General features: G+C 42.8%; 1 protein-coding gene across 3 annotated transcripts; it reads left to right on the forward strand.

The window, feature by feature from the left end:
- Positions 1-268: 268 nt before the first annotated feature.
- Positions 269-24,233, forward strand: VIPAS39 (VPS33B interacting protein, apical-basolateral polarity regulator, spe-39 homolog). Of its 3 annotated transcripts, XM_068541994.1 has the most exons (21): positions 269-366; positions 1,732-1,782; positions 3,114-3,206; positions 3,833-3,935; positions 5,741-5,884; positions 6,990-7,028; positions 7,383-7,447; positions 8,172-8,228; positions 11,827-11,919; positions 12,572-12,605; positions 13,113-13,215; positions 14,883-14,910; positions 16,279-16,352; positions 18,089-18,164; positions 18,612-18,746; positions 19,355-19,396; positions 19,720-19,809; positions 21,181-21,267; positions 21,857-21,946; positions 22,366-22,470; positions 23,227-24,233. In XM_068541994.1, exons 3-21 carry the CDS (start codon positions 3,114-3,116, stop codon positions 23,245-23,247), a joined length of 1,479 nt encoding a protein of 492 aa, XP_068398095.1. In that variant the 5' UTR covers positions 269-366; positions 1,732-1,782; the 3' UTR covers positions 23,248-24,233. The 3 variants fall into 3 exon arrangements, with proteins under 3 accessions (XP_068398095.1, XP_068398092.1, XP_068398098.1); XM_068541991.1 differs by lacking the exon at positions 1,732-1,782; XM_068541997.1 differs by lacking the exons at positions 1,732-1,782; positions 19,720-19,809.
- Positions 24,234-25,514: the final 1,281 nt, after the last annotated feature.

A 25,514-nucleotide genomic window follows, 5' to 3' on the forward strand; every position in this document is an offset into this window, starting at 1 on the left:
CCTTAATCGGCCTTGCTAAGCCTCATGGGAGTCGTAGTCTTGTTGACTGACCCGCAGGATAACCGCGGGAAATGCAGAGGAAAAGACTTAAGCACGGTACGCTGCGGATTCTGGGAGTTGTAGTCAATAGGCCCCTGTGGCCCGTCCAGGCAGCGCCCGATGACAGAGGCGGAAGGAACTACAACTTCCAGCATGCCCTGCGGCCGCTTTTGTGACCCCACGGTCCCCACCCCCACAGCCGACCGCCTCTCCCCGGGACTATCCCCTTCCGCCTCTTTTCTATGCCGCATAGCCTGTCTAGAAAGGCCGGTCCAAAGGCTGAGGACTCTGACGCTGACCTGAGAGGGAGGGCTCGGTGTGGAAGAGGTGAGGGTGTCCCAAAGCCCTTGGGCCACATATCTGGCCAAGTCAAGCCTCTCCGCATCCATATCCTTTCACCTTGTTCTCTGAGGCGTCCCTAGACCCCCCAGGCCTGACTCTGTTACTCCGGTCCCGGCGACCCGTGGGCTGGGAGCCGCTGTCCACTCGGGGTTGGGGCCGCGAGTGAGCCCGGACAACTGATTTTGAACGAGCATTTACTGTACCAGGGTTCTGGGCTCTGGCCACTGCGGTTGATCCGTGTTTCCTGGACGTTCGCCCGTAGAGTCTTCCTAGTTTAACCCACATTTCCTCGTCTCAGTTCGTACCCTGGCTCTAAAAATGATAAATGAATCCGAATGTAACTTCTCAGTAGCTGGTTTCTGGGGTGTCCTAAGGCCGGGAGGGTGTTGGTTATAGATATTTTTGGTTGAATCGTTTTCCTTTCTTTGTCGTGTTCCTGTTCTTCCCTCGGATCTACTACCCTATATGGTGGGATCTCAGTAAACAAGTGACAAGGACAAGCCTTTGAAATATTTTAAATCATGTTGAAGCAGCTTTCTCAGTCCCTCTTAAAATTGTACCTGGTTGCTTTATAAATTCTAGAACCATTAAATCATTATCTTTTTACTTACTAAGTAAATCTGTGTTCTGACTTGGCGCTAGAAGTACAGATTAGTGTCAGATGTCCACTGCTGTTGCATGGTTAAAAAAGATTCCAGAAATCCTCTGGTGGATTTTTGGGTTTGTTAGACACATTCTATGCCTATCCGTAGATATTTACATTTATTTATTTACTGTAGTAATGACCTGCCCTCGTTTTCCCTAGAGTGATAAAAGGACCATGCAAATCAGAGTGGAAATGACCCAGGAGACAGAAAACCTGGATTAGCTAGGAGCAACTAGCTTTAGCTTAATACTTTGATAATGAATCCTTTTGTGTCTCATTTCCCTCATCAGTGAAATGGAATCTGCCAGGCCTACGTTACAGGGTTGTTCTGAGGATTACAAAGTGCTTTATAAACTGGCATCTGTACCAGAGGCATTTACCTGCTGTATGCACACCTTCAGTGTTTGTGATGGCTACTCAGAATTTTTGTATCAAAATTTTTTTAAGCTTCAGGAGTGCTTTGAAATATTCTTCTAGCTTTTTCCAAGATAGCGATTTATTAATAATAAAAATTAATACTGAACATTAATTTTCTGTCAGCACGTGTGCTTTACATGTATTGTTTTAACTGGTTTAAGCCTCACACCGGTCTTAAAAGGTAGGTTTCTATTGTTACGCCCAAATTTCGCAGATGGCCAAGATAGAAAGATGGCAGAAGATATCCTATACTAAAAAGAACTAACATTTAGTATTTATTTTACTAGGCACCTTGTTAGCTGTTTCTTGACTCCTATTCTTCAGTGCAACCCTGTGAGGTAGGATATCACTTTCTCCAAGGCTTAGAAGTAAATAACAATATTTACCCAGTTTGCTCAGAATTGGAGAAGCGACATTTGAATTCAAGTCGCCTGACTACAAAGCCTATGCTTGTTCCAATATAAGGGATGATTTTATTGTTTCTGCTAGCTTTTTTATTTGCTTTTGACTCCCTGGATTAAATATACAAAAAGATTTTTAAGCCATATTTGGGTTCAGTAGAAATCAATTAGTGATGTCCGCAATGGGAAAGGATCAGATAGTAAAAAATTGTCATCCTACCTTTGCCATCCCTAGATCCCCTGAAAACACAGTGAGAGCAGAGTATGTTAAGGGCCCTTGGGAGCCTCAATGGGGCTGCCATGATGAGTGTTTCTTAACCTTCTGTTGAGAAAGGTGCTACTGAGATGAAAGAAAAAGCAAATTGATACTTGAGAATTTGACACTTTGTAGCCTTTGGAGTTATTTTGGGTGCTGTGGAAGGTTCCGTACCTGGTTCTTGGCTTACATCAGTTTTCACTCTAATCCAGTTGGCATTGATAGTTTAGTCTGTAATTCTAAGGCAAAACTTTTTTTTCGGGGTGAAATCTAATTTTAGAGTAGTTATGAGAGGGACTTGTCATGTTTTGACTGATTCTTTATATACTTTTTTGGCCATGCCCTCATTTCCCACATTTTGGCCAATACTTGTTAATAAATTAATCATGATTTGAAGATACAAGGGGGATAATTTAGCTTCCTTTAATTGCTTGCTTGCCTTCAGGCATTTAACAAGCACACATGAGAGCAAGATATATGTCAGTTTTATTCACTGTAGTATTCCTAGAGCCTAGAACAGTGCCTCAGAGATGGCACTCAATAGATATATGTTGAGTACATGAATGCAGTTATTATCTGTTTTATTCATGCTTGGATTGATCTTGGCTATTCAGCAAAGTTCGTGATGCATTCTTTTAACACTTGCCTGCTTTGTACTATTACCTTTATACATAACCTATGCTGAATACCCGAGTTCTGTTGTAGGGTCCTTCAGAGAGAGACTATTTTTTGTACTTTAAATTTTCCTTCCAGCACCTGAGAGAGTGCCATGAAGAAAGTAGCTGCTCTAGGAATGAATGACTACTTGTAGGTAATCAGAGGATCAAAAGTATGAGTTGATTGGAGACCCAAGGATCTGATTTTATATGGCATGTTCAGTATTTGCTTTACCAGACACTTTCATACATCCCTGATTACTGTGGGGAGTTTGTAGTCTAGGAACTTAAAGCTTTTGGAGCTCTTTTGAGGGGAATCCAGAAAGGGACATATATCTATCTTCCTCTCACTCCAGATGAATCGGACAAAGGGTGATGAGGAGGAGTATTGGAATAGCTCCAAGTTCAAGGCTTTCACCTTTGATGACGATGATGATGAGCTCTCACAGGTGGGTTTCCATGAACAATTGCTGAAGGTCTCACTCTCTTCCACTGTGCACCCTTCCCCTTACATCCTCAGTAACCTGTCTCCATGAGGCTCAGAAGTGTTTTCAGTCAGATCTTTAGAAAAATCTTCATGGAAAAGAACCCTGAGAAAAGAGGGGGATTGTAAAAACCAACCCTCTGCCCTTTTTCCTTTACATTCTTAAGATGATTCATTTCTTTGAGTTTTTTTTTTTCAAGAACCCTAAGTCTTTTATCATGTGATATAATTTATTATTTTTGAAGGATGAACTGGATTGGAAGTCTGTCTTTATTGTGTCTGTTTTACAAATGGGGGAGCAGATTCATTTTTGGAGAGATGGATAACCTCACTACAAAGCAAGTCAATACCAGGAGTGTGATTAGAATTCAAAAGCGGCTTTGATTCCTCCTAACCTTTTGCCACTGGACTCCAGTGTTGGCTAAAAAGCAAATTGTTTTCTTGGCAGATGTCTAGCAGGCTAGGCTTTCAGTTGCAGAGGGTGAAAATGTTGGCCATCTTCAAGTCCCAGTTCCTCAGCCTTCTTGGCTGTCAGAGAGAGAGGTGAGAAGTGGTGACTGCCTGAGTGCCCTGCCTTATGTCTGTCTGCAGTTAAAGGAATCCAAGCGGGCAGTGAATAGCCTTCGAGACTTCGTGGATGATGATGATGACGATGACCTGGAGAGAGTCAGCTGGAGCGGGGAACCTGTGGGAAGTAAGTAGAAGAGGCCCTAGGAAGGATTTATTAATTATTCAGGGTTCTTACCACTAATAAAGTCTCCTCAATACTTGTCAGGAAAGGGAATGAGGCTAAACTATTTTCAGATGAGCATACATCTGGAAATTTAACCCAGGAGAAGATACTGGGGAAATACAGCAGTAGTTTCCATACGGCTATCTAGGCCTGCTACCCTAGGGCTAATGCTTGGCTGGCTATTTCAGACTTATTTGGGGTGCTTGTTAAAATTAGATTTCTATGTCTCACTCCAGAGACTCTGCTTCCGTAGGTCTTGGGGTTGGGGGTGGTTGGGAGGTAGAGTGGGGTCTCAATTGATAATAAGCACTGCAGATGCTTCTGATATGCAGTCATATTTGGGAACTGCTGAGTTAAATGCTCATAACTGGCTGGAAGAACTGATTTCCTTAGCCACCAAGTCTCACTGCCTAGCTGTTCTATAATACCACTTAATACCTTTGCAGAGTCCATCTGACTTTTTTTTTAATTTTTCATTTGTTTATTTATTTATTTATTTATTTATTTATTTATTTAGGCTGCCTTGGGCCTTCATTGCTGCTGGCGGGCGGTGCTCAGGCTTCTCATTGCTGTGCTCAGGGCTTCTTGTTGCGGAGCTCTAGGCTCATGGGCTCTACAGCACAGGCTCAGTAGTTGTGGCGCACGGGCTTAGTTGCTCCATGGCATGTGGGATCTTCCCGGCCCAGGGCTCGAACCCGTGTCGCCTGCATTGGCAGGTGGATTCTTAACCCCTGCGCCACCAGGGAAGTCCCTTCATCTGACTCTTAAGCGTATTTTTAAAGGTTTTTTTTTTTAAATAGGAAATACTGTCACATGATTTAAAAAGTAAAAAGTATTTAAGGCACACAGTGAAAAGTTTCCCTCCCCCACTGTCATGCATCTACTCAGTTCTCAGGCCCTGGCCACCCAAAATACAACTGCTGTTGTTTGCTTTCTGTGTATTCATCTAAAGATTCTTTTTGCATTTGGAAATACATATAGGAATATATATTTTTACTCCCTTTTTTACACCAGTGGTAGCATACTTTATACCCTGCTCTTTTCACTTGACAGTATAGCTTGAAAATCTTTCCATATCAGTACATAAAGAGCTTTCTCATTCTGCCTCTTCCTTTTTAAAAATAGCAGCATAGTATACATTGTATGGATTTCTCATAATTTATTTAACCAGTCTACTGTTGATGAACTTTAGATTGTTTCCAATCTTTTGTTGTTTATATTGCTGTCAATAACCTTGTATTTTGCCCATATAAGAGGGTCCGAAAGATCAATTCCTAGAGTGGAATTACTGGCAGAGAGTATTTGCATCTGTGTTGGTTAGATATTGCCAAGTTGCCTTCCACAGGGGTTGCACCAGTTTGCACTCCCACCAGCAGTGCGAGTATTCCTTTCTCCACCACAGCCTTGGCAACACAGGGTATTACCAAACTTCTGGGTCTTTGCCAATCTTATAGGGGGCCAGTGGTATCTCAGTGTACTTTTATTTTGTGTAATTCTCTTATTAAGAGTGAGGTTGAGCATCTTTTCGCATGTTTAATAGCCACTTGTATTTCCTTTTCTGTGATCCATTTATTCAGTTCCTTTGCCCCTTTTTTCTGTTGATTGGTCTATTTGATTCTGTCCTTTCTCCCTGCCCCAATTTTTTAAGTTCATGTTGACAAGGGACCAGAGCCTCTGATGAAAAGCTTTTAGAGTTTATTGGAATGCTGGATGCCAAGGCATTATTTTGGATGAGAATTACTGATCTAGATCTTATTATCTTGCAGGTATCTCATGGTCCATCAAAGAGACTGCTAGTAATAGTGGGTCAAACCATGAGCGTGAACAGCTAAAGAACCGAAACAGCTTCTCCTCCTATGCACAACTACCCAAGCCTGCTTCTACCTACTCCCTGAGCAGCTTTTTTAGAGGTAAAGAGTGATGGTTAAAGGGACAGGGAGTCCTTTTCTTTTTTAAAAAAAACCACTGAGGCTATAATTTTCATTTACTCTGTAAGAAAAAGATTATTGAGGGATGAAAAATCTTTGGAGCTGGCAGTTGGGGATCAGGAAGGGCAGAAATGAGGGAAATTCAGAGGGGTTGGACTGGGTTTCTAGAACATGATGAACAAAACTGACATTAACCCTGTGACAGGTACTGAAGAAATTTGCGTAGGTCAAAATTCCTCCCTACCCCTGTGCGTTTCTGTTGGGAATCCTTGTGCACTGCTGGTGGGAATATAAAATGGTACAGCCACTGTGGAAGACAGTTTGGCAGTCCCTCAAAAAATTCAACATAGAACAGTCATATGATCCAGCAGTCCACTTCTAGGTATATACCAAAAAGAGTTCAAAGCAGGGACTTGAACAGGTATTTATACACCAGTGTTCATAATACCATTATTCAGCATAGCCACAATATGGAAACAACCCAAATGTCCATTGACTGAAGAATGAATAAGCAAAATATGGCAGGTATATGCAGTGGAATATTATGCAGCATTAAAAAGGATCAAAATTCTCATACATGCTACAACATGGATGAACCTTGAGGACATTATGCTAAATGAATTAAGCCAGACATACAAGGACATATACTGTATGATTCCATTTCTATGAGATACCTAGAATAGTCAGATTCATAGAGATAGGAAGTAGAATAGTGGTTACCAGGGGATGAGAGTGAGGAGGAATGGGAGTTATTGTTTAATGGGTACAGAGTCTCAGTTTGGGATGATGAGAAGTTTCTGGAGATGGATAGTAGTGATGATTGTACAGTGTGGATGTACTCAGTACCACTGAACTGTGTACTTAAAAATGGTAAAGTTTATGTTATGTATATTTTAACCGCAATTTTTAAAACTGTTCCTCAGTGCCTTTTTTTTTTGTAGCACCTCAAATTTCTGAAGTTGAATAAAAACTTTTCTAAGCCTTAAGTTCTCATATTGCATAAAAAAGTTCTATGTGCACTGCATCCTTAACCAAGTCTGAATGGCTCTGACTTGAACTGTTGACCTTATGTGTACTTTACCTTTAGGAAGAACTAGACCTGGAAGTTTCCAGTCCCTCTCTGATGGTAGGCATTGACCCTCTTCTCTTGATTACTGTGGGAGATGTTACTGATCTGGGGTACAACATGGGGAGTCATGGGGACAAGTGATAATTAGATGATGACATTTCTTCTGAATCTGTCATCATTATTAGAAAGATTTTCTGATGCTGAGTAAGGAGGTCAAGACCATTCTGGTTACAGGGGCAAAGGGTAACTTCTAGGGATGCTGTCTTTGGGGGAGGAATGGGATCTACTTTGGGCCATAATGTTGCCTTGGGGGCCAAATGAAAAAAAAAAATGTGCCTGAGAAGGAAGCAGTAGAGGAAGGGAGTGGCAGGAGATGGTGCCCTTCTGAATCAGTTGCCTGTTCTTTTTCAGCTCTGTCGGACACACCTGCCAAGAGCTATGCTCCAGAGCTAGGGAGACCCAAGGGGGAGTATAGGGTGAGTTATATTTTACACTGTGTTATATCTTTACACAGTTTGACATACCTTGACGTATGTCATCTTGCTTGATTTTCTCAAATCTTTGAGCAGGTATTATTTTAAACCCCTTTTATAGGTAAGAAAACTGGATTTCTAAACATTAGAACTTGCCTGGAGTCTCACAGCTAGTTAAATGGTAGAACTTGGACTCAGAATCTCTATTTTCTGATTCAGTCCTGGCACACTTTCCTTACCCATTATGCTGCCTTTTTTTAGGTTGTACTTTGAAACTTTTGATCATCACTGTGGTCTGGAAGCTTGGTGGAACTCATATTCCCATGAAGCACATAAAAAAGCAAATCGATTCAAAAGGAAGAAACGATATCATAAGGTCCAAAAAAGGAACATGTTTCTCTCTTTCCCTCTGTTGGCAAAGCCGTTATTTAGAGTCCCAAAACTGCATTTAGGGGTTGAAATCCTGAACCACTTAGGCATAGCGTTCCTGGGTTTGTTAGTTGATCCATTCCCTGTATGATCCAACTCCTCCTGCCTGTATTGTCTCTGTTCTAGTTCCTTAAGAAACTCAGAACAAGACCATCCCAGTTCTTGTTTTTTCATCCATTTCCTTCCACAAAATATCTTCCCTTTAGGGACTAAGATTATGAGTTTGAGATGAGGAGCGGGCACACTTATAATTCTGATCCCTTAACTTCCTGGGATTCATGCGTTGCTAATATTCCAGGATTACAGCAATGATTGGAGCCCCAGTGACACAGTGCGACGCCTTCGGAAGGGCAAGGTAAGGCCACTGGGGAGAGAATTCTTGTGAGATTTTTTGGGAAGCTGGGCAGCTTGACCTTTCTCTTCAGTTATATTTGTTAAATGAAGTGCTTTTCAGGAGGAAAATCAATCCACTAAGATGACAAGTCAGCTGCAAAATTTCTGATTCTCCAGGGTTTAGTGTTGCTTTGATGGGGAAGGGGGAAAAGAGTGATGGATGAGAGTGAAAAGTAGTGCCTTTAAGAGTGAGAACAATCTTTTATGTTTAGGTCTGATCCATTGTGAGTTAACTTTTGTATATGGTGTGAGGTAAAAATTGACATTCATTTTTTCCCATGTGGTTCTCCGTTTGTTCCAGCAGTATTTGTTGAAAAGACTATTCTTTCCACATTGAATTACTTTGGTGCCTTTGTCAAAAGTGAATTGACCATATATATGTAGGTCTCTTTTTGGACTCTCTTCTAATTGATTGATTTATTTGTCTATCCTTATGCTATTACCAAGGCCTTGATTATTGTAGCTTTGTAGTAAATCTTGAAATCAGGTAATATAAGTTATTCAACTTTATTCTTCTCTTCCAAAATTATTTCAGCTATTCTAGATCCTTTGTATTTCCATATAAATTTTACTATCAGCTTGTCAGTGTCTACAGAAGAGCTGCTGGGATTTTGATTGGGATTGCATTGAATCTATATACCAATTTTGGGAGAATTGACATCATAATAATTAATGGATCAAAATGGATCATAAACCTAAATGTAGAATAAGTGCTAAAACTGTAAAACTAGAAGAAAATATAGGTGAAAATCTTTGTGACCTTGGGTTAGGCAAAGACTTATTACTTAAGCACACAAAAACCATCAAACGGAAAGGGAAAAATTGAAAAGATGGACTTCACCAAAATTAAGAACTTTTGTTCTTTAAAAACACTGTTAAAAACACAAAAAGACGGGCTTCCCTGGTGGCGCAGTGGTTAAGAGTCCGCCTGCCAATGCAGGGGACATGGGTTCAAGCCCTGGTCCGGGAAGATCCCACATGCCATGGAGCAAGTAAGCCCGTGCACCATAACTACTGAGCCTGCGCTCTAGAGCCCACAAGCCACAACTACTGAAGCCTGCATGCCTAGAGCCCGTGCTCCACAACGAGAGAAACCACCGCAATGAGAAGCCCGCGCACCTCCACGAAGAGTAGCCCCCACTTGATGCAGTTAGAGAAAGCCCTCACGCAGCAACGAAGACCCAATACAGCCAAAAATAAATAAAATAAAATAAATTCAAACAAACAAACGAAAGAAACCACAAAAAGACCATAGCTGGGAGAAAATATTTGCAAAATACATGTGTCATAAAGGATTTTATCCAGAATATGTATATAAAAAATAATGAATTATCTTCAGTAATAAGATAAACAATCCAATTTATTTTTTTTTTAACTTTTTAAAATCTTTTTGGCTGCGTTGGGTCTTTGTTGCTGTGCGCAGGCTTTCTCTAGTTGCGGCAAGTGTGGGCTACTCTTAGTTGCAGTGCGCTGGCTTCTCATTGTGGCTTCCCTTGTTGTGGAGCACAGGCTCTAGGTGTGCGGGCTTCAGTAGTTGTAGCATGCAGGCTCTAGGTGCATGAGCTTCAGTAGTTGTGGCACACGGGCTTAGTTGTTCCGCAGCATGTGAGATCTTCCCGGACCAGGGATCAAACCCATGTCCTCTGCATTGGCAGGCAGATTCTTCACTGCTGCGCCACTAGGGAAGTCCCAAACAATCCAATTTAAAAATTGGCTCAAGGGGACTTCCCTGGTGGTCCAGCGGGAAAGAATCTGCCTTACAATGCAGGGGACGCAGGTTAGATCCCTGGTCAGGGAACTAAGATCCCACATGCCATGGGTCAGCTAAGCCCACGAGGCACAACTACTGAGCTCGTGTGCCTCAACTAGAGAGCCTGTGTGCTGCAAACTACAGAGCCAACACACTCTGGAACTCGTGTGCCACAACTACAGAGCCCACACACCCTGGAGCCTGCACGCCACAACTAGAGAGAGAAAACCCACATGCCACAACTAGAGAGAAGCCCGCGTGCTGCAACGAAGAGCCCATGTGGCAACGAAAGATCCTGCATGCCTCAACCAAGATTCCGTGTGCCACAACTAAGACATGACACAGCCAAAAATAAATTAAATAAATAAATAAATCTTTAAAAATAAATAAAAATTGACTCAAGATTTGACTAGTTATATCACAAAAAAGATACATGAATGGCCAATAGGCATTTGAAAAGATGCTCAACATTATCAGTTATTAAGAAAACATGAATTAAAACTGAGATATCACTATACAGCCACTATAATGGCTAAATTTAAAAATACTGATCTTACCATGCATTGGGAGGATGCGGAGCAGCTGGAACTCATACAGTGCAAGCAGGAAGGTAGAATGGTAAAACTACTTTGGAAAATAGTCTGACAGTTTCTTACAAAATTAAACACATTTAGTTTCACTACTAGACATTTACAATCCAGGAGGAATGAAAATATGTTCATACAAAGACTTGTACACAGATGTTCATAGTAACTTTATTTGTTACAGCCCCTAAAGTGGAAATAACTCAAATATCCATCAGTAAGTAAATGGATTAAAAAATTGTGGTATGCCCATACAATGGAAAACTACTCACCAATAAATAGGAGCAAACTACTAATACCACAACATATAGATCCATCTCAGAAACATTATATTGAGTGAAAAGCCAGATACAAAAGAGTACATATTGTATGATTCTGTTTTTCTGAAAGTCTAGAAAAGGCAAAATTTTAGTGACAAAATAGATCAGTGGTTGTTGGGGGGTAGGGATGGGAGAAGGGTATTGACATCAGAGTGGACAAGGGAACTTTCTGGGGTGATGGAAATGTTCTGTATCTTGATTGTGGTAGTAGTTACATGGAATTATTGTCAAAACTCACTGAACTGTACATTTAAATAGGGTAGATTTTATGCTATGTAAATTATGCCTCATTAAAAAGAGAACAAGTTGGCCTCAGATAGCTGGTCCCCCACTGTCCCCAGTGGCGTGGCGTGGCGTACCCTGCGGCACATCGGGACCGGGGTCCAGCGCAGAGAGCCCTTCGTCCTAGGACATGGGGCGCTGCTGGAAAGGCGGCCGCCGCCTTGCCCATCACACACCACACGTTCCTGGGGAACCCGGTCCTAAACTATTCGTAGACGACCTGCTTCTGGGTCGGCGTCTCGTTCGTAGCAGAGCAGCTCCGTCGCTGCGACCTACTGAAAGTCGGCCCTCGACACAAGGGTTTGAAAAAAAACAACCAACCAAACAAACCGAAAAACCAGATTTAAAGAAAAAGAGGAAAAGAGAACAAGTGAGCTCTCTACCCGTTGACTTTGGCAAGAGTTCATCAGGACATCAGCATCTTCTAGGGCATAAGGCTGAACCAGGGAGGGTGTGATGGGAATCTCTTGGCTCATAGAGTGCTGGGGGCTGTTGTATGAAAACAAAGAAGCTCTTCTTGGGGACATTTTAGTTTATTCTTGCCCATTCTTCAGTATCCAGTGACAAAAGAATATAGGAAATTGTCTTCTTCCTTGCACACCAATTCTGTTCTTACTCTGCCAGGTCTGCTCCCTGGAAAGATTCCGCTCCTTACAGGACAAGCTACAACTCCTAGAAGAAGCAGTAAGCATGCATGATGGAAACGTCATTACTGCAGTGAGTTGTGGGTTTTGTTTGTTGTTTAAGTATTGTTTTCATTAGTTTCTGGAAGTCTAATCAGAATAGATTTTTTAAAAATCTCTTTATTTATTTGAAGTATAGTTGATTTACAGTGTTGTGTTAGTTTTGGGTGTACAGTGAAGTGATTCAGTTATATATGTAGCTATTATTTTTCAGATTCTATTGGGTATAGTTCTCTGTGCTATACAGTAGGTCCTTGTTGGTAATGTCAAGTAGAGACCCTGGGTTTCCTCTTGAAGTGGAAGATTCTCAGAAGTACGTGTTCTAAGGCTTAGCTGGCAGGATATGCATTGTGTGTGGCACTCTTGATTATGACCCAGAAGCAGTAGGTTGGCCACTTTGTGTTCTCAAAAATAATCTGAAGGAGGAGAGATGTGAGAGCAGCTTCTCACACAAGGAGGGAGGTGCCTCTCACCAGTAGGGGCACAGGTATGTGGACTCCCAAGACACAGCTCATTCCATATGTCCATCACCTGTCCTTCTATCACATAGAGAAACCTGTTGTATAGACCGGCAGAGATTCCTAATGAGTTGCTGGCCTTATTCCTAGACATCAGGTGCTCAGACAGGGCCTTGTGTTTGGAAGGTTACACAGGATAATTCATGCTTGGTTCTCTTTTTCCTCTAGGTTCTGATCTTCCTGAAGAGGACATTGAGCAAAGGTGAGCATGGTTTGAGGGAAATCTTCAGTCAGTAAGGTGTCTACTACATTTGAAGGGAGAATGGCATTGTGGCTTTCATACCAGAATTTACCAGCATCATGTCTACTTTAGGGACAGCTGGGGTGGCCTGAGACTTCTGAATACACCTCACAACCCTGAGGGCAGTTGTTCTTCCTTCGGGGTGATAACTACAGTAACTACAAAGCCCCTCCATTTATTGGACAGACAGATGGCTGTGTGGGTTTGAGGACGTGAAAGTCCGTGCTCAGTGCCTGATGTTTAGGTTGGTGAGAACTGAAAGTTAACACAAAGGCTAAGCATTGCCCTGGACCATGAAGTATGTTGCTGGTGGGTTGAGCCATAGGGATGGGCACCATAGAAAACCATTCCTAGCTTCTATGGATTTTGAGGAGATCATGTTTGGAATGTGTGAGTAGGGAGAACAATTTCCTATTGAGTAATAGGCTTTAATCTTTCCCCGTCTAACTCCTTCTTCCTGCCTGCTAGAGATCCTCTTCCGAGAGCTGGAGGTGCGGCAGGTTGCCCTGAGACATCTCATTCACTTCCTTAAGGAGATAGGGGATCAAAAGCTGCTTTTAGACCTCTTTAGGTAAGAACTGATCATCTGGTCTATAAAGTTCGTTAAGTACTTTGTTCAAAGCACTCTGGGCGATAATACAAAGAAAGAGAAGACACTGCCCCTCTTTTATGGAAACGCTTATCAGACAGGATATTGAGATGTGATGGGAGAATTCCTTGGTGGTCCAGTGGTTAGGACTTGGCACTTTCACTGCCATGGCCAGGGTTCAGTCCGGGTTAGGGAACTAAGATCCTGCAAGCCGCGCAGCACGGCCAAAAAAAAAAAGAAAGAAAAAAAGAAACGTGATGGGATAACTAATAATGTACCACAGCCTGTGATAAAGTGGCCGTGCAGCAGGTGGTTAAGAACCAGGCTCTGGAGTCAAGCACCTGTGTTGACTGTTGTCCCCACCACTTAGTTCATAGCGTGACCTTGAACAAGTTACTCAACCTCTCCAAGCATCAGTTTTCACATCTGTAAAATGGAGATGATGATACCCACCCCACAGGTCATTATGAAGATGAAAAGAGTTCGTGTGTGTAAAGCACTCAGCATAATGCCTAGTCTGTAGTATTAATATTTATTAAGTATTTTCTTACAAAAGACCTAGAATAAATGTATCTTTTCTTACTTGGTCCCCAGTGATGCCAGTGAGAAGTACAGTGGAAGAGCAGAAGAAGCAAATATAATTTTCAGTCAGGATATCTGCGGAGAGCCTCATGGAAGTGATTAGGAATTGAGTTGGGCCTGTGAGACTAGGTAGGATTCCGATAGGTAGAGAGGCAAGAGGTAGGCGTATCTACTGGGGGCGGCTGTCTTCTATCATGTGTTTCTTCCCTGTCTCATTTCAACTGGTAGGGACTATTTTATGTCCTTTCTTCAGTATCAGAGAAGGGGTTGGAACCTCTGTTTAGGCTGACATGTGGCCCGAGGTAACTTCATTTACCCCATGGCTTCAGCACAGTGATGAGCTGCCCTGAAGCCTAAGGTGGGGAAAGCAGGTCACCTGGTCAAGGTCAAGATTACAGATGGTTAGCCAGGAATTTGCAGAAGACATGTTCCTCGAGACAGGTTGTTCCCCCAGCCCTTTCCTCCCTCCCTCCTTCCTTCGTTCCTTCCTTCTTTCCCTCCTAATCAACAAGGCTTTATTAAGTATCACCTCTATGCCAAATTAGTGATGTTAATTATAGTGGTCCATTCAGGGTAAGAAGGAATCAGAAGACAAGTCCTTGTTCTCCAAGGCCTTACCACCTTTGGGGAGAGACCAAACACATTGTATGCTGTACCTGAAAACAACAGACGGCAGTATAGACAGTCTGTTTCCAGGATTGTACTGACAGAGAAGAATGTTTTCACCTTTTAAAAAAAAACCAGAAGACTGCTGTGGGCTAAGGTTTTGTGGAGGCTCTGAGCCTTTCTGTCAGATCTGTTAACATTACAGTTATGAGTGCCCTGCAGTGTCTTGTCCTTGCTCTTTGCTCAGCTAGGTAGATGGGGGAACGATGATACCTGATTCACCATGTGTTCTCAAGGGGTTGCTGATTAGTAGAGAGTTTAAGAAGAGAAGGGCTTATCTTATGTATGGAGGCAAATGAGTTTGAATTGTGTTTCTTTTAGAGCAGTCATACTATTTTGTGAGGTTATACTGCCACACATCAATAAATAAAAATGCCCTGCTCCCTTCTGCTTCTTCCCAGGTTCCTAGATAGAACAGAAGAGCTTGCGGTAAGTGTGGCCTTTGTTTCAGTTGGGGGCCTCTTTAACAGAAGTCTAAGCCAAAACCCAGCCTCCAAGATCCCAAAGTGATTGAATATTTTCTTTCCTTTGGTATTGATTATATCCAGGGGAGAAAGGCATCTGGGAAGCCTAAAAACAATCCAAATGATGTACCATTTTGTTTCTTTTTATATGCTGTTTTGATTAGGCTTATGAATAATTTTTTTTTTTAATAGCTGAATGAAAACTGGCCTGGTCAATTTGGAATTTGTCTCTTAATTTCTGGTTGTTTTCAATTCTTGGTTTGTTGGAGCTTTGGGGTTTTGGCTTCTAATACTAAAGATAATACTGAAAGCAAAGAGGGATAAGAAACCAGATACAGGTCATGAAGGAAGATAGGTCAGGCTGCTGGTGGTGCACCCAATACACGTTTTGGCTGAGAGCTCAATGACTAAGTGTTAAAATTGATTTTGGGCAGATTTTTACCATTAGAGAAGAAACTCCTGGAATACAAGAATAAATCTGAAATTTTACCCAAAATGTAATTGTATTATTCAGACTTCAGTGATCCATTTAAAAAGTTGAACATTATAGTTCAGGGGTAAGAATTTCTCAGTGCCGTCAATGTCAGGATTGTCCTTTTAGTTGCTGTACCACACATTGGTGGTAATATATTTTTAACCTTCTTTGCACAACAGAATATAATTCAGGAAAATGTTTTTCAGTAATATTTTGTAAAAGGAACTTGTACTTAATATTCAAGGCATGGGAAAATCTCAAAAACCCTTTATCTTAATCTACTCAAAATGATTGGGAATCTGTAGTAATCATTTTGAAAAACTTTTTGTTTACATTTTTAATTTCTGTAGGTCCAAAACTATAAGGAATTTTCTTCAAATAGCATTCTTATAAAGTTTGTTATTTTGAAGTTTGATTAATCAGTGAAATGTGTTTTGCATAACTTATTTTTATCTAAAACTTTTATATTTTCTTCATATTCTGTATTATGTCTGAATTGAAGGTGATTTATCATGCATGCTGTTGTATATAAATTTGGAGTTTTTCAACCTTGTAAACTTCGGAATTGGCAAAGCTGATAGTCTGCTTTTAGTTTATCCCCGTAGAATATGAAGATTTCCTAAGAACAACTTTTTCTTGAAACTAGTGGCTGGTGGCTACCATATTGGATAATGCAGTTAGAGATAATAATTTTGAATCATTCTTTGCCCTCCTCCCCACCCTCTGCCCCCTCATCTATTCACAGAGGAATCTCTGGTAATGAGAATTTAGTTTTTAAGCATGGGAAATCTACTTACAGAGCTACCTTTCCCTTCTGAGGAAAAGAAATAGCTCAAAGCCTTTCTCTTTTTTTTGTAGCTAACCCATTATCGAGAGCATTTGAACATTCAGGACCCCGAGAAACGAAAAGAATTTCTTAAGACCTGCATTGGGTAAGTGGGGGAGAAATGTTTTTAACTATAAATACTCTTATACAGAGCAATGAAGAGACTAAAAAAGGGTAGAATGGATAGATGGTTGCAGGGAAAGGCTAACAGTGGATCATACAAGCATCGTTAATGATCATCTCATTCAGTGGTTCCAAACACTAGTCCCCCACAGAGTTTTCTCTGATAGGTGGTAAGTTGAGAATAATAAGGACAATGTAGAGAGTTTTCTCCTAAAGCTAAATTTATTTAATTTGAAAGACTGCCTTTTATTCTGGGATTTTTTTTCCCCCTCCTCCTCCACCCCCTTTTTGGTAGAAAAATGGGTTATAATTTTTCTGTGTGACCTTATGTATTAAAAGAAAAAGTTGGCAACATTTTACCTTATATATTATTTTCAATGTTACTGGTCCTTGAAACTCCACAGTCCAAGAACTACTGATTCAGTCCAGCTTTCATTCAGAATATAAATCCCTGTAAAAACCAGCCCCTCATATTATTCTTCCAGTGATGGGGCACACAGTTCTCTGGGAAGTAGCTTATTTTATTGTCAGACAGCCTTCATTATTGGAAAGTGCTTCCTTATATTGAGCTAAAACTTGCTTTCCTGTATCTGTCTAGACAGGTGTGGAGTCTACCCAGTAGACCTTGCTCGAGGTTCAGTGGTCACAGTTGTTTCAGTCATTCCTCATGTGACATGATTCCCAGGTTTCACATTTAGAAATTTGTTTATCTCAGTGCAATCCGTAATTTTAACTTTATCAGCTACTGAGCTGATATGTTGTATGGCCTCTCGTAAACAAAGAGAAGTTAGAATAGTGAAGTAACTGGAACCTTTTGCTGTCTTCTTTATCTCTTCCAAAAATTGGCTGGGGATCACACTTATCTGGGTGAGTGTAATTGAATTTCAGAATTCTTCCTGGAGTGAGTGGAGTAGGGGAATAAGGCAGCACTTTCTGAAGGAAGGTCTGGGAACTGGGAGTTTAAAATCTGGCTTCTATTCCTGGCCTTACTCATTGACTTACCATATAGCTTTTAGGCAAGACACTATTTGTCCCTCAGCTTCTTCATGTGTAAAAATATAATGTAGTGTTGAAGATGGGACCCTTGACATTATGTAGAGCTCTGAGATCTTTACTAATCTACAAACATACCGCTGTGCTGTGTAACTTGATTTTACCTTATTACTCTGCATTAAAAAATGGCTAACATGATTCACTTTGCTGTACAGCAGAAACTAACACAACATTGTAAAGCAACTATACCCCAATAAAAACTGCTCAAAAAAAAAAAATTGCTAACAAATGTAAGTGCCCCTTAAGGAGAGTTAAGCATTGACATTAAGCAATGACAGGAACCATGTGCTTCACGGGGATGTGGATGATAGGCAGCTGGCTAGGCTCACTCACTAGCTAAGTGACTCGTCCATCAAACATTCCAGCTCCCACAGTGAGGGGATTCCAGTTCATTCCTCAGCAGAATCGCCAGTGACTGTGTATATTTCGTGGACTTTCAGGCTCCCTCTCGAATTGACAAAACCTTAAATATAAAATCCCAGCCAACGGTCTCCTCTATTTTCTGCTTTCTCTCTCTCTGCCTTTCAGGGATGCTCTAAAGGTGAACTGAGATCAGATTTATGAAGCCCCATGAGCTTTCTTTGCTTACAGTGGTGATTTGGTTTAGTTGGGTTTGTTTCCTGTTTGAGTAGAGAATGAGGTAGTAACCTTCTGGCCCTCTCCCAGTTTGCCATTTTCAGCAGAAGATTCTGCACACATACAAGACCATTACACGCTCCTGGAACGTCAGATCATTATCGAGGTTAGACTCCTCGTCTCTACGCTTTCTGCTTCAGTGCCAAAGCTCACTGCCATTCAGCAGCTAGGAGACTTCTGCTCTGCCCACATAGGTCATTTCCTGTTACGTTTTCTAAGAGCCTTTCATTCTCTGTCTCTACGTGGTAGCCTTCTGTCCATTGTCTTCAGGCATCCTTTTTCTTCTCACTTGCTGTTAACCTGGAAGTATTTCCTCTTCATCCCAGAACTCCATTTCATCACTATTTCTCTGGTCTTCCTCCATCCAACTTGGACCTGTCATCATTTTCTGGATTTTAAGCTCCTCTGGGCTATCCTAGGCAATTTCTTTCTTTTTCTCTTCTTTGCCTCTTTCCTAGGGTAGGAAGCACAACTGCTGTAATATTAAAGGCTTCTCTCCTGCCTCTACTCCATGGACATTGTTCTTTTTTTCACTTGGCTCACGCCACCACAGGCAAATGATCGACATCTAGAATCAGCAGGACAGACTGAAATCTTCCGGAAGCACCCCCGCAAAGCTTCTATCCTCAACATGCCGTTAGTGACGACGCTTTTCTACTCCTGCTTCTACCACTACACAGAGGCTGAGGTACGGGCAGAACGTGAAAGAAAGGCCCCACACATTCTCACTGCACAAGACGAGCATATTTCAAAGCCAGTACTTCAGCGTATCCTATTTACAATGGGTGCGCATAATTCTCGGCAATCCATCTGGGAAGCCTTCCCGGCTCTCAGCAGGGGTGAACCAAGAGGAGAAAAGAGGTCTGTAAGGGTTTGCATGGCTTCCAGTGAGCTGGCATGCAGCAGTGCTGCTCCCATAGCAGTCTCTGTGCAAAGGTCCATAGTTTCAAATGGATTCGCACAGTATAGGGAAGAGCAGCGGGGGGTAGCTACTTGTGGGTACTTTAAAAAATTTTTTTGAAGAGGTGTAAATTTAATGACCGTAGGTGGGCATGATCGTAATGATCATAGGATTAGCATAAAGTTGGGAAATACACCATACCTATTAATCCAGTCCTCTTAAGCTGGGTTGTGGTGATATCCAATTAGACCTGATGGAGCTTTTCTCTTAAATTAATTTCCGGGTTTAAATGGTTACAGAGTGAAATGTAGACTGTCTATGTAGTGGAAAAGAAAAGGGGAGATGGGTAGTATTTGAGAAATACCACTAAAATTCCTTCTTCACTTTCATCCTAGGGCACATTCAGCAGTCCGGTCAACCTGAAGAAGACATTTAAGGTAGATATAAATTAGTCAGTGTTTGGTAAAAGTAGTATCAGAGTAACTACATGGAGTGGATGTTGCTTTCTATCCCTGCACAGTAGTAAGTCCCTTAACGTCCAAGGTTAAGGGGAAGATGGAGTAAGTTTGTGGGAAGTGAGGGAAGGCTTTAACCGAATGGCCAGCAGCAGTGCTGGGGCTTGGAAACCTGAGAGATTTGTGGATTTTAAGAGGCAGAATCAACACCAGGGAATATTTTTGCCTATCTTTCCAGAATTCTCAAGCACCTCCCCTGATGCATTTCTACTTCTCCTTAATTTCCCCTGGCCTCTGCTTTCTAGATCCCAGACAAACAGTATGTGCTGACAGCCCTGGCTGCTCGCGCCAAGCTTCGGGCCTGGCATGATGTCGATGCCCTCTTTACCACAAAGGTGGGTGCCCTGGGACTGTTCCATGCCGCTGATGCCTTGGCGATACCATCTTGTCATCCCATGCCTCCTGGGAGTCTCAAGTTCTAGTTACTGGCAGACATTTTTACTTCAGATTTTTATTTTCCAAAGTTTCAAACCTAAACAAAAGCTGAAAGAATAGTTAACAGTCTTCACCTGCTTCACTAATTTGTGTTTTTTTTTAATAAATTTATTAAGTTATTGGCTGCATTGGGTCTTCGTTGCTGTGCGCGGGCTTTCTCTAGTTGCGGCAAGTGGGGGCTTGCAGAGCACGGGCTTCAGCAGTTGCAGCACGCGGGCTCAGTAGTTGTGGCTCACGGGCTCTAGAGCACAGGCTCAGTAGTTGTGGCTCACGGGCCCAGTTGCTCCGCGGCATGTAGGATCCTCCCAGGCCAGGGCTCAAACCTGTGTCTCCTGCATTGGCAGGCGGATTCTTAACCACTGTGCCACCAGGGAAGTCCCACTAATTTGTTAAAATTTTTGCCATATGCTTTTTTCGTTTGCTGAAACATTTGAAAGTAAGTTGCAAATATCATGATACTTTTCCTTTAATTACTTAGGCATTTATCTCATTTGTAACCACAATATTATCAGTCTCAAGAAATTTAACATTAATATAAGAATATTATCATACACATAAATTAGCTCTTTAGAGCTGTTTTTTGTTTGTTTTTCTTTTTGTTTGCTGTCAGGATCCAGTCAAGGATCTTGCATTACATTTGGTTGTCATGTCTCTATTAGTTTATGAATAAGTATCCATTTTTCCATTATGGGTTTGACAATTTTTTGTTCTCCCCCTTTGTTAGTTATTTAATTGACTACATTAACTACCAAAGCAATATATGCCTGTGTCAAAATCAAACACGATATGACAGTGTAGAGGGTAAAGCGTGAAGTTCCTCTTCCATTGTCCACCTGTTCCTTTCTCAGTCCCTTCCTCAAGGCAAGCACTGTGAAAAGTTTGACGGGTGGCTTTCCAGACCTTTCCTCATGAACTGACAAGTAAACATTTATATGAATATAAAGATGTAAAGGGTAGGATTAGTCTACCCAGATAAGTTCATGGTACAAGGATTGTTAAGTAAATTGCTTATTTTATTTAGCCATATTTCACAGACATTTTTCTGCATTCGTGCCTATAGATCTAAGGGCTTATTTCATACCTCTGACTCTTTTCCACCCTCCTGAGAGTTCCTTGACTTTTTTGAAACTCTCATCTCTTTTCATTTCTCTCTCCCCCACCTCCCATTCATCCACTCCTCATCACCATGTTATTCTAGTCTGACCATAAAACGTAGGGAGATTAGCTCAGATGTCTGGCCTACCCACGGCTGCCCCATCTTCCTTTTTCAGAACTGGCTGGGCTATACCAAGAAGAGAGCACCCATTGGCTTCCATCGGGTTGTGGAAATTTTACACAAGAACAGTGCCCCTGTCCAGGTAATGGCTCTTAGAGGGTACAGGAGGAGGGTACAGGATCTTCTAGGAAACCTAACTTTCAGCCTCTAGTGCTCAGCGATGGGAGACTTGACCTGCTCTGGTCTTATCTTAAAGGCAGCATAATGGCTGTACTGCACCTTGACATAGAAAAGGCCAGGGAAGGAAGTTCTCCTCTGCCCTTAAGAAGTAATCCCAGTCTCCCCTCTCTGAGGAGCATCTACTGTGTTTAGCCCGGGTGGAGTACTGACATACTATTCAAATGATGCAAAAAGAGAGCTTAATGAGAAAGGACATCAAGGAGCAAGGGGGCACAGCACGGGGTCAGATCTAGGGCACACGTGTTGCTGGCATGGGTATCTAGCTCCGGGATAAGGAGGAATGGGCCCTGCCCTTCTTTCCTGGGGGAGCATGGAGGTACTGCAGGGAGTCCACCTCATTTCCTTCTGCAAAACTAGTCCTGTGGTTGATGGTGGGAATTGTAGACAGCAGATACTGACTCTTTTCCTTCTTCAGGATTTTTTTTCTACCTTTCAGAGCTCTGGGTTTAGTACATCTGGAAATCATTAATCAGAAGTACTTCTTTTCACAGATATTACAGGAGTATGTCAATCTGGTGGAAGATGTGGACACAAAGTTGAACTTAGCCACCAAGTTCAAGTGTCATGATGTCGTCATTGATGTGAGTCCATAAGAAATGAAAACCCTGAGTTAGACCTCAGTGGAAAGTGGGAGATTATAGTCATAAGTCCTAGATCCTGAGGTTCGTCTCTCAGTTTCAACTCAGTGGATAAAGTGGTCTGGCAAGAGTTAGTTTGGAGACCGGCACTCCTGTATGATTTTCCCAGCCCTCTGACTGGTTTCTCTCTGCTTTTATAAATTCGTTGCACTCGGAGAATTCATAGAACTGAATCAAGCCATGTAACCTCTGTAGACTTCTCTTCAGCATGAAGTTCAGTGGGTGCTTGACCCCACTGTCATCCCACTCTAGCTTCCTGGATTCTCCTTGAACCTTAGCTCAAAACGGGAGTGACAAAAGGAAAAAGGCCCTTCTGGAGAAGGCTGATTGGTGGTTTTTATTGTTGTCTGTGTTGGTGATAGACTTGCCGGGACCTGAAGGATCGTCAGCAGTTGCTTGCGTACAGGAGCAAGGTGGATAAAGGATCTGCTGAGGAGGAGAAGATTGATGCCATTCTCAACAGCTCGGTGAGCAGCTGCAGCTTACCCCTCCAGCAGTGTCAGCAGACAGTTCATAGAGTAGCACTGAGTTTATATTCCCACGGCCTGGATGGGATTGCTGTCAGCCAAGCCTGTGGATCTCTTGATAAGGGTCTCCTATGGGCCTACGGGGCAAAAGCACTGGTTAGAACAGCAGAAATCACTCCTGAGATGTGGGATGACATAAGGGTGATGTGGGGACCTTGGCTGACAATTGTAGTCCTCTGATCATTGTTAAACCTAGCAGGTAGGAAGGACTAACTACTGGGAGTCTAGAAACAAACGTTACAGATTCAGAATATGCAAACCGTATAGTTTCCTGGGGCTGGATGTGACTTACCTGTTGGAAGAAAGAAGTGGGTGAAATAGATTTTAGCTATTTGGGGAACACAGCTGACTCATCTCTCATAGCATAAAATTGCTGAGCTTATTGTTAACGTGGAGCTTAGGTCCCTGTTAGATATTTTGGAACCTTCCACAAGCTAAAGCTAGTGAATCTTTGTCCTCAGGCGGGCAGAACCAGAATAAATGCCCTGAATCAGGCTTGTAAGATACAGAATAGGTATTTAATCCCTCTCTAAATAAATGAACTCCCCCCCACATTAAAAAAATTTTTTTTCTCAACCTCCCCCCTCCATCCTTCTTTTCCTTACATTACCTAGCTGTGGGCCTTGTTTTATTGAATTCCCTCTGCCTATCTGTAAGGATCAGTGAAAAACTGATCATTGTTTGTTTTTTTCACAGCAAATTCGATGGAAGAATTAAGTGGCATCAGCTCCCTTGAAACCTGCCTCATTTCTTACTTTCCTGCCTGTGAAAGTAGAGAGCGCTCTTCTTGGGAGAGTTAAGCATCACATCGCTTGGGCCCATCATCAACAGGCAGTGCCTGCTACCCGTGGGACAGAGACTAGCACCTGGGCACCGACAGCTTCAGACCGATCTTTTGTCCAGGGGCCATCATCTGAAGGGCAAGATCTAAAGCTTTGCCTCATGAGAGACTCTCTCCATCTGGTGCTCTTGTGAAGGTGGGAATAATTTCTAGATTGGGCCCATATTGGGCAAGATCTCTCTTGGTCTGCGGAAAGTGACTGCTCCAGAAAGGAAGTCTCCTAGACTGAGAGGTACAGGTGTCATAGGGTGGCCACTCCATTCCCCTCAGCTAATTATGACCCTGGACTTGGTGCTGGACATTGGCAGTTTTGCTCTGAAGGAGGTCAGGACAGAACCAGAAGGGCTCTCTCCCAAGGGGCCTCAGGAAGGGCTGCCAGTGTTGCCAGGACCTGTTGGAGGCGCCCTCACACTGTACAGTCCTCCGCCTCGTGACGGAGATTGCCAGCGTCCCTCTGCTGCCATGGTCTTCCCTTTGTACAAAAACTGTGGTTCCTCTCTCACCTGCACCCTGAGGTGGCCCTGTGTGAGAGATGAGAGCATCCCCCTTACCTTTCCCTCCCACCCAGACCCCTAACCTTATGTGGAGCTCAGATTCAGCATTGCTGGAACAAGCTCTCCTTTTCTGTACAAATCTCATTATTTCACTAGGACCTTCCACAAGTTGCACCAGGGCTAAACTCAGCAGCTTTTCTGTTAGGCTATTAAGATGGAGGTTTTAGTTTCATGGTTGATTTTCGAGAGGATATTCTGTAATGCCAGTTTCCTGCATTCCTGTACCAATATTAGCCTTTCTTCTCTGTGACTGAACTGGGTTTCCCAGACATGCCTAGACTCCTAATAAAGCTGCTTCTTCCTTGGTACCTTCTTTTTCCCTCCCAGTTATTTTGTACAGCACAGTGAAGCATTTGCCCCGCCTCTTGGGACCACTACAAATCTGCCTTGGTGACTGCATTTAGCAACCTGTCAACACTTCAGGTTATGGAGTAACAGTGCTTACGGCAAAGCAGGGCTGTGTGGTTAACAGAGGGAGCGCTGCCCCCTGGCTAAAGACCTGGCCTCTCGTCCCAGCTCTACCACCGACAAGCTGTGTGGTGCTGGGCGAGTCCCCTTCTCTCTGGACTCATCTTAATCTGTGAGGGGGGGTCACGATTCTCTCAGAGCTTGTAGGATTCTGTGCTCTCGTGGCTGTGTGGCGTGGGGGCACACACTGAAGTGGTGCCCTACCCTGAAGTGGTAGGGGGAAGAGAAGACGCTCGTACAGAGGCACACAGCAGGCTTTAAGGCAATGTGGTTCTCATCTGGGGGCAATTTTGCTCCCCAGGAGATGTGTCAATAGCTGGACACACTTTTTTTTTTAAGAATTTATTATTTATTTATCTATTTATCTATCTATTTATTTATTTATTGGCAGCGTTGGGTCTTCGTTGCTGTGCGCGGGCTTTCTCTAGTTGCGGCGAGCAGGGGTTACTCTTTGTTGCGGTGCACGGGCTTCTCATTGCAGTGGCTTGTCTTTGTTGCGGAGCATGGGCTCTAGGCGCGCGGGCTTCAGTAGTTGTGGCTTGTGGGCTCTAGAGCGCAGGCTCAGTAGTTGTGGTGCACGGGCTTAGTTGCTCCGCAGCATGTGGGATCTTCCGGACCAGGGCTCGAACCCATGTCCCCTGCATTGGCAGGCGGATTCTTAACCACTGCGCCACTAGGGAAGCCCTGGAGACACCTTTTGTTGCCACAACTGGATGGAGCTCCTGGCATCTAGTGGATAGAGGCCAGGGATGCTACTAAAGATCCTACAATGCACAGGCAGCTCCCTGCAACAAAGAATTATCCGGCCCCAAATGTCAGTAGTGCCAATGCAGAGAAAGCCTGCTCTAAGGGGGTCAGATTCCATCTTTTGCTCCTCTACTTTGCAATGGCCTTTGCAATTCCAGGTAACCTCATATTTGGTTCCTTTCCGGATCAACCCTCTTGCTATTGAAGAAACAGGAGTTTAATTCGCTAAATTGTGCTGAAGTTATTGGCTGATCTTCACATAAACAGTGGTGACCTAACTAGCGTATGAGGGTTCATTTAGAGAAGCAGAACCACTAGGAGTATATAGTCTGCCAGTCTGTCTACCTATCTAATCTGTATGTGGGATTCATTAC

Source organism: Eschrichtius robustus, chromosome 1 (genome assembly GCF_028021215.1).
Source record: "Eschrichtius robustus isolate mEscRob2 chromosome 1, mEscRob2.pri, whole genome shotgun sequence".
NCBI classification, from domain to species: domain Eukaryota; kingdom Metazoa; phylum Chordata; class Mammalia; order Artiodactyla; family Eschrichtiidae; genus Eschrichtius; species Eschrichtius robustus.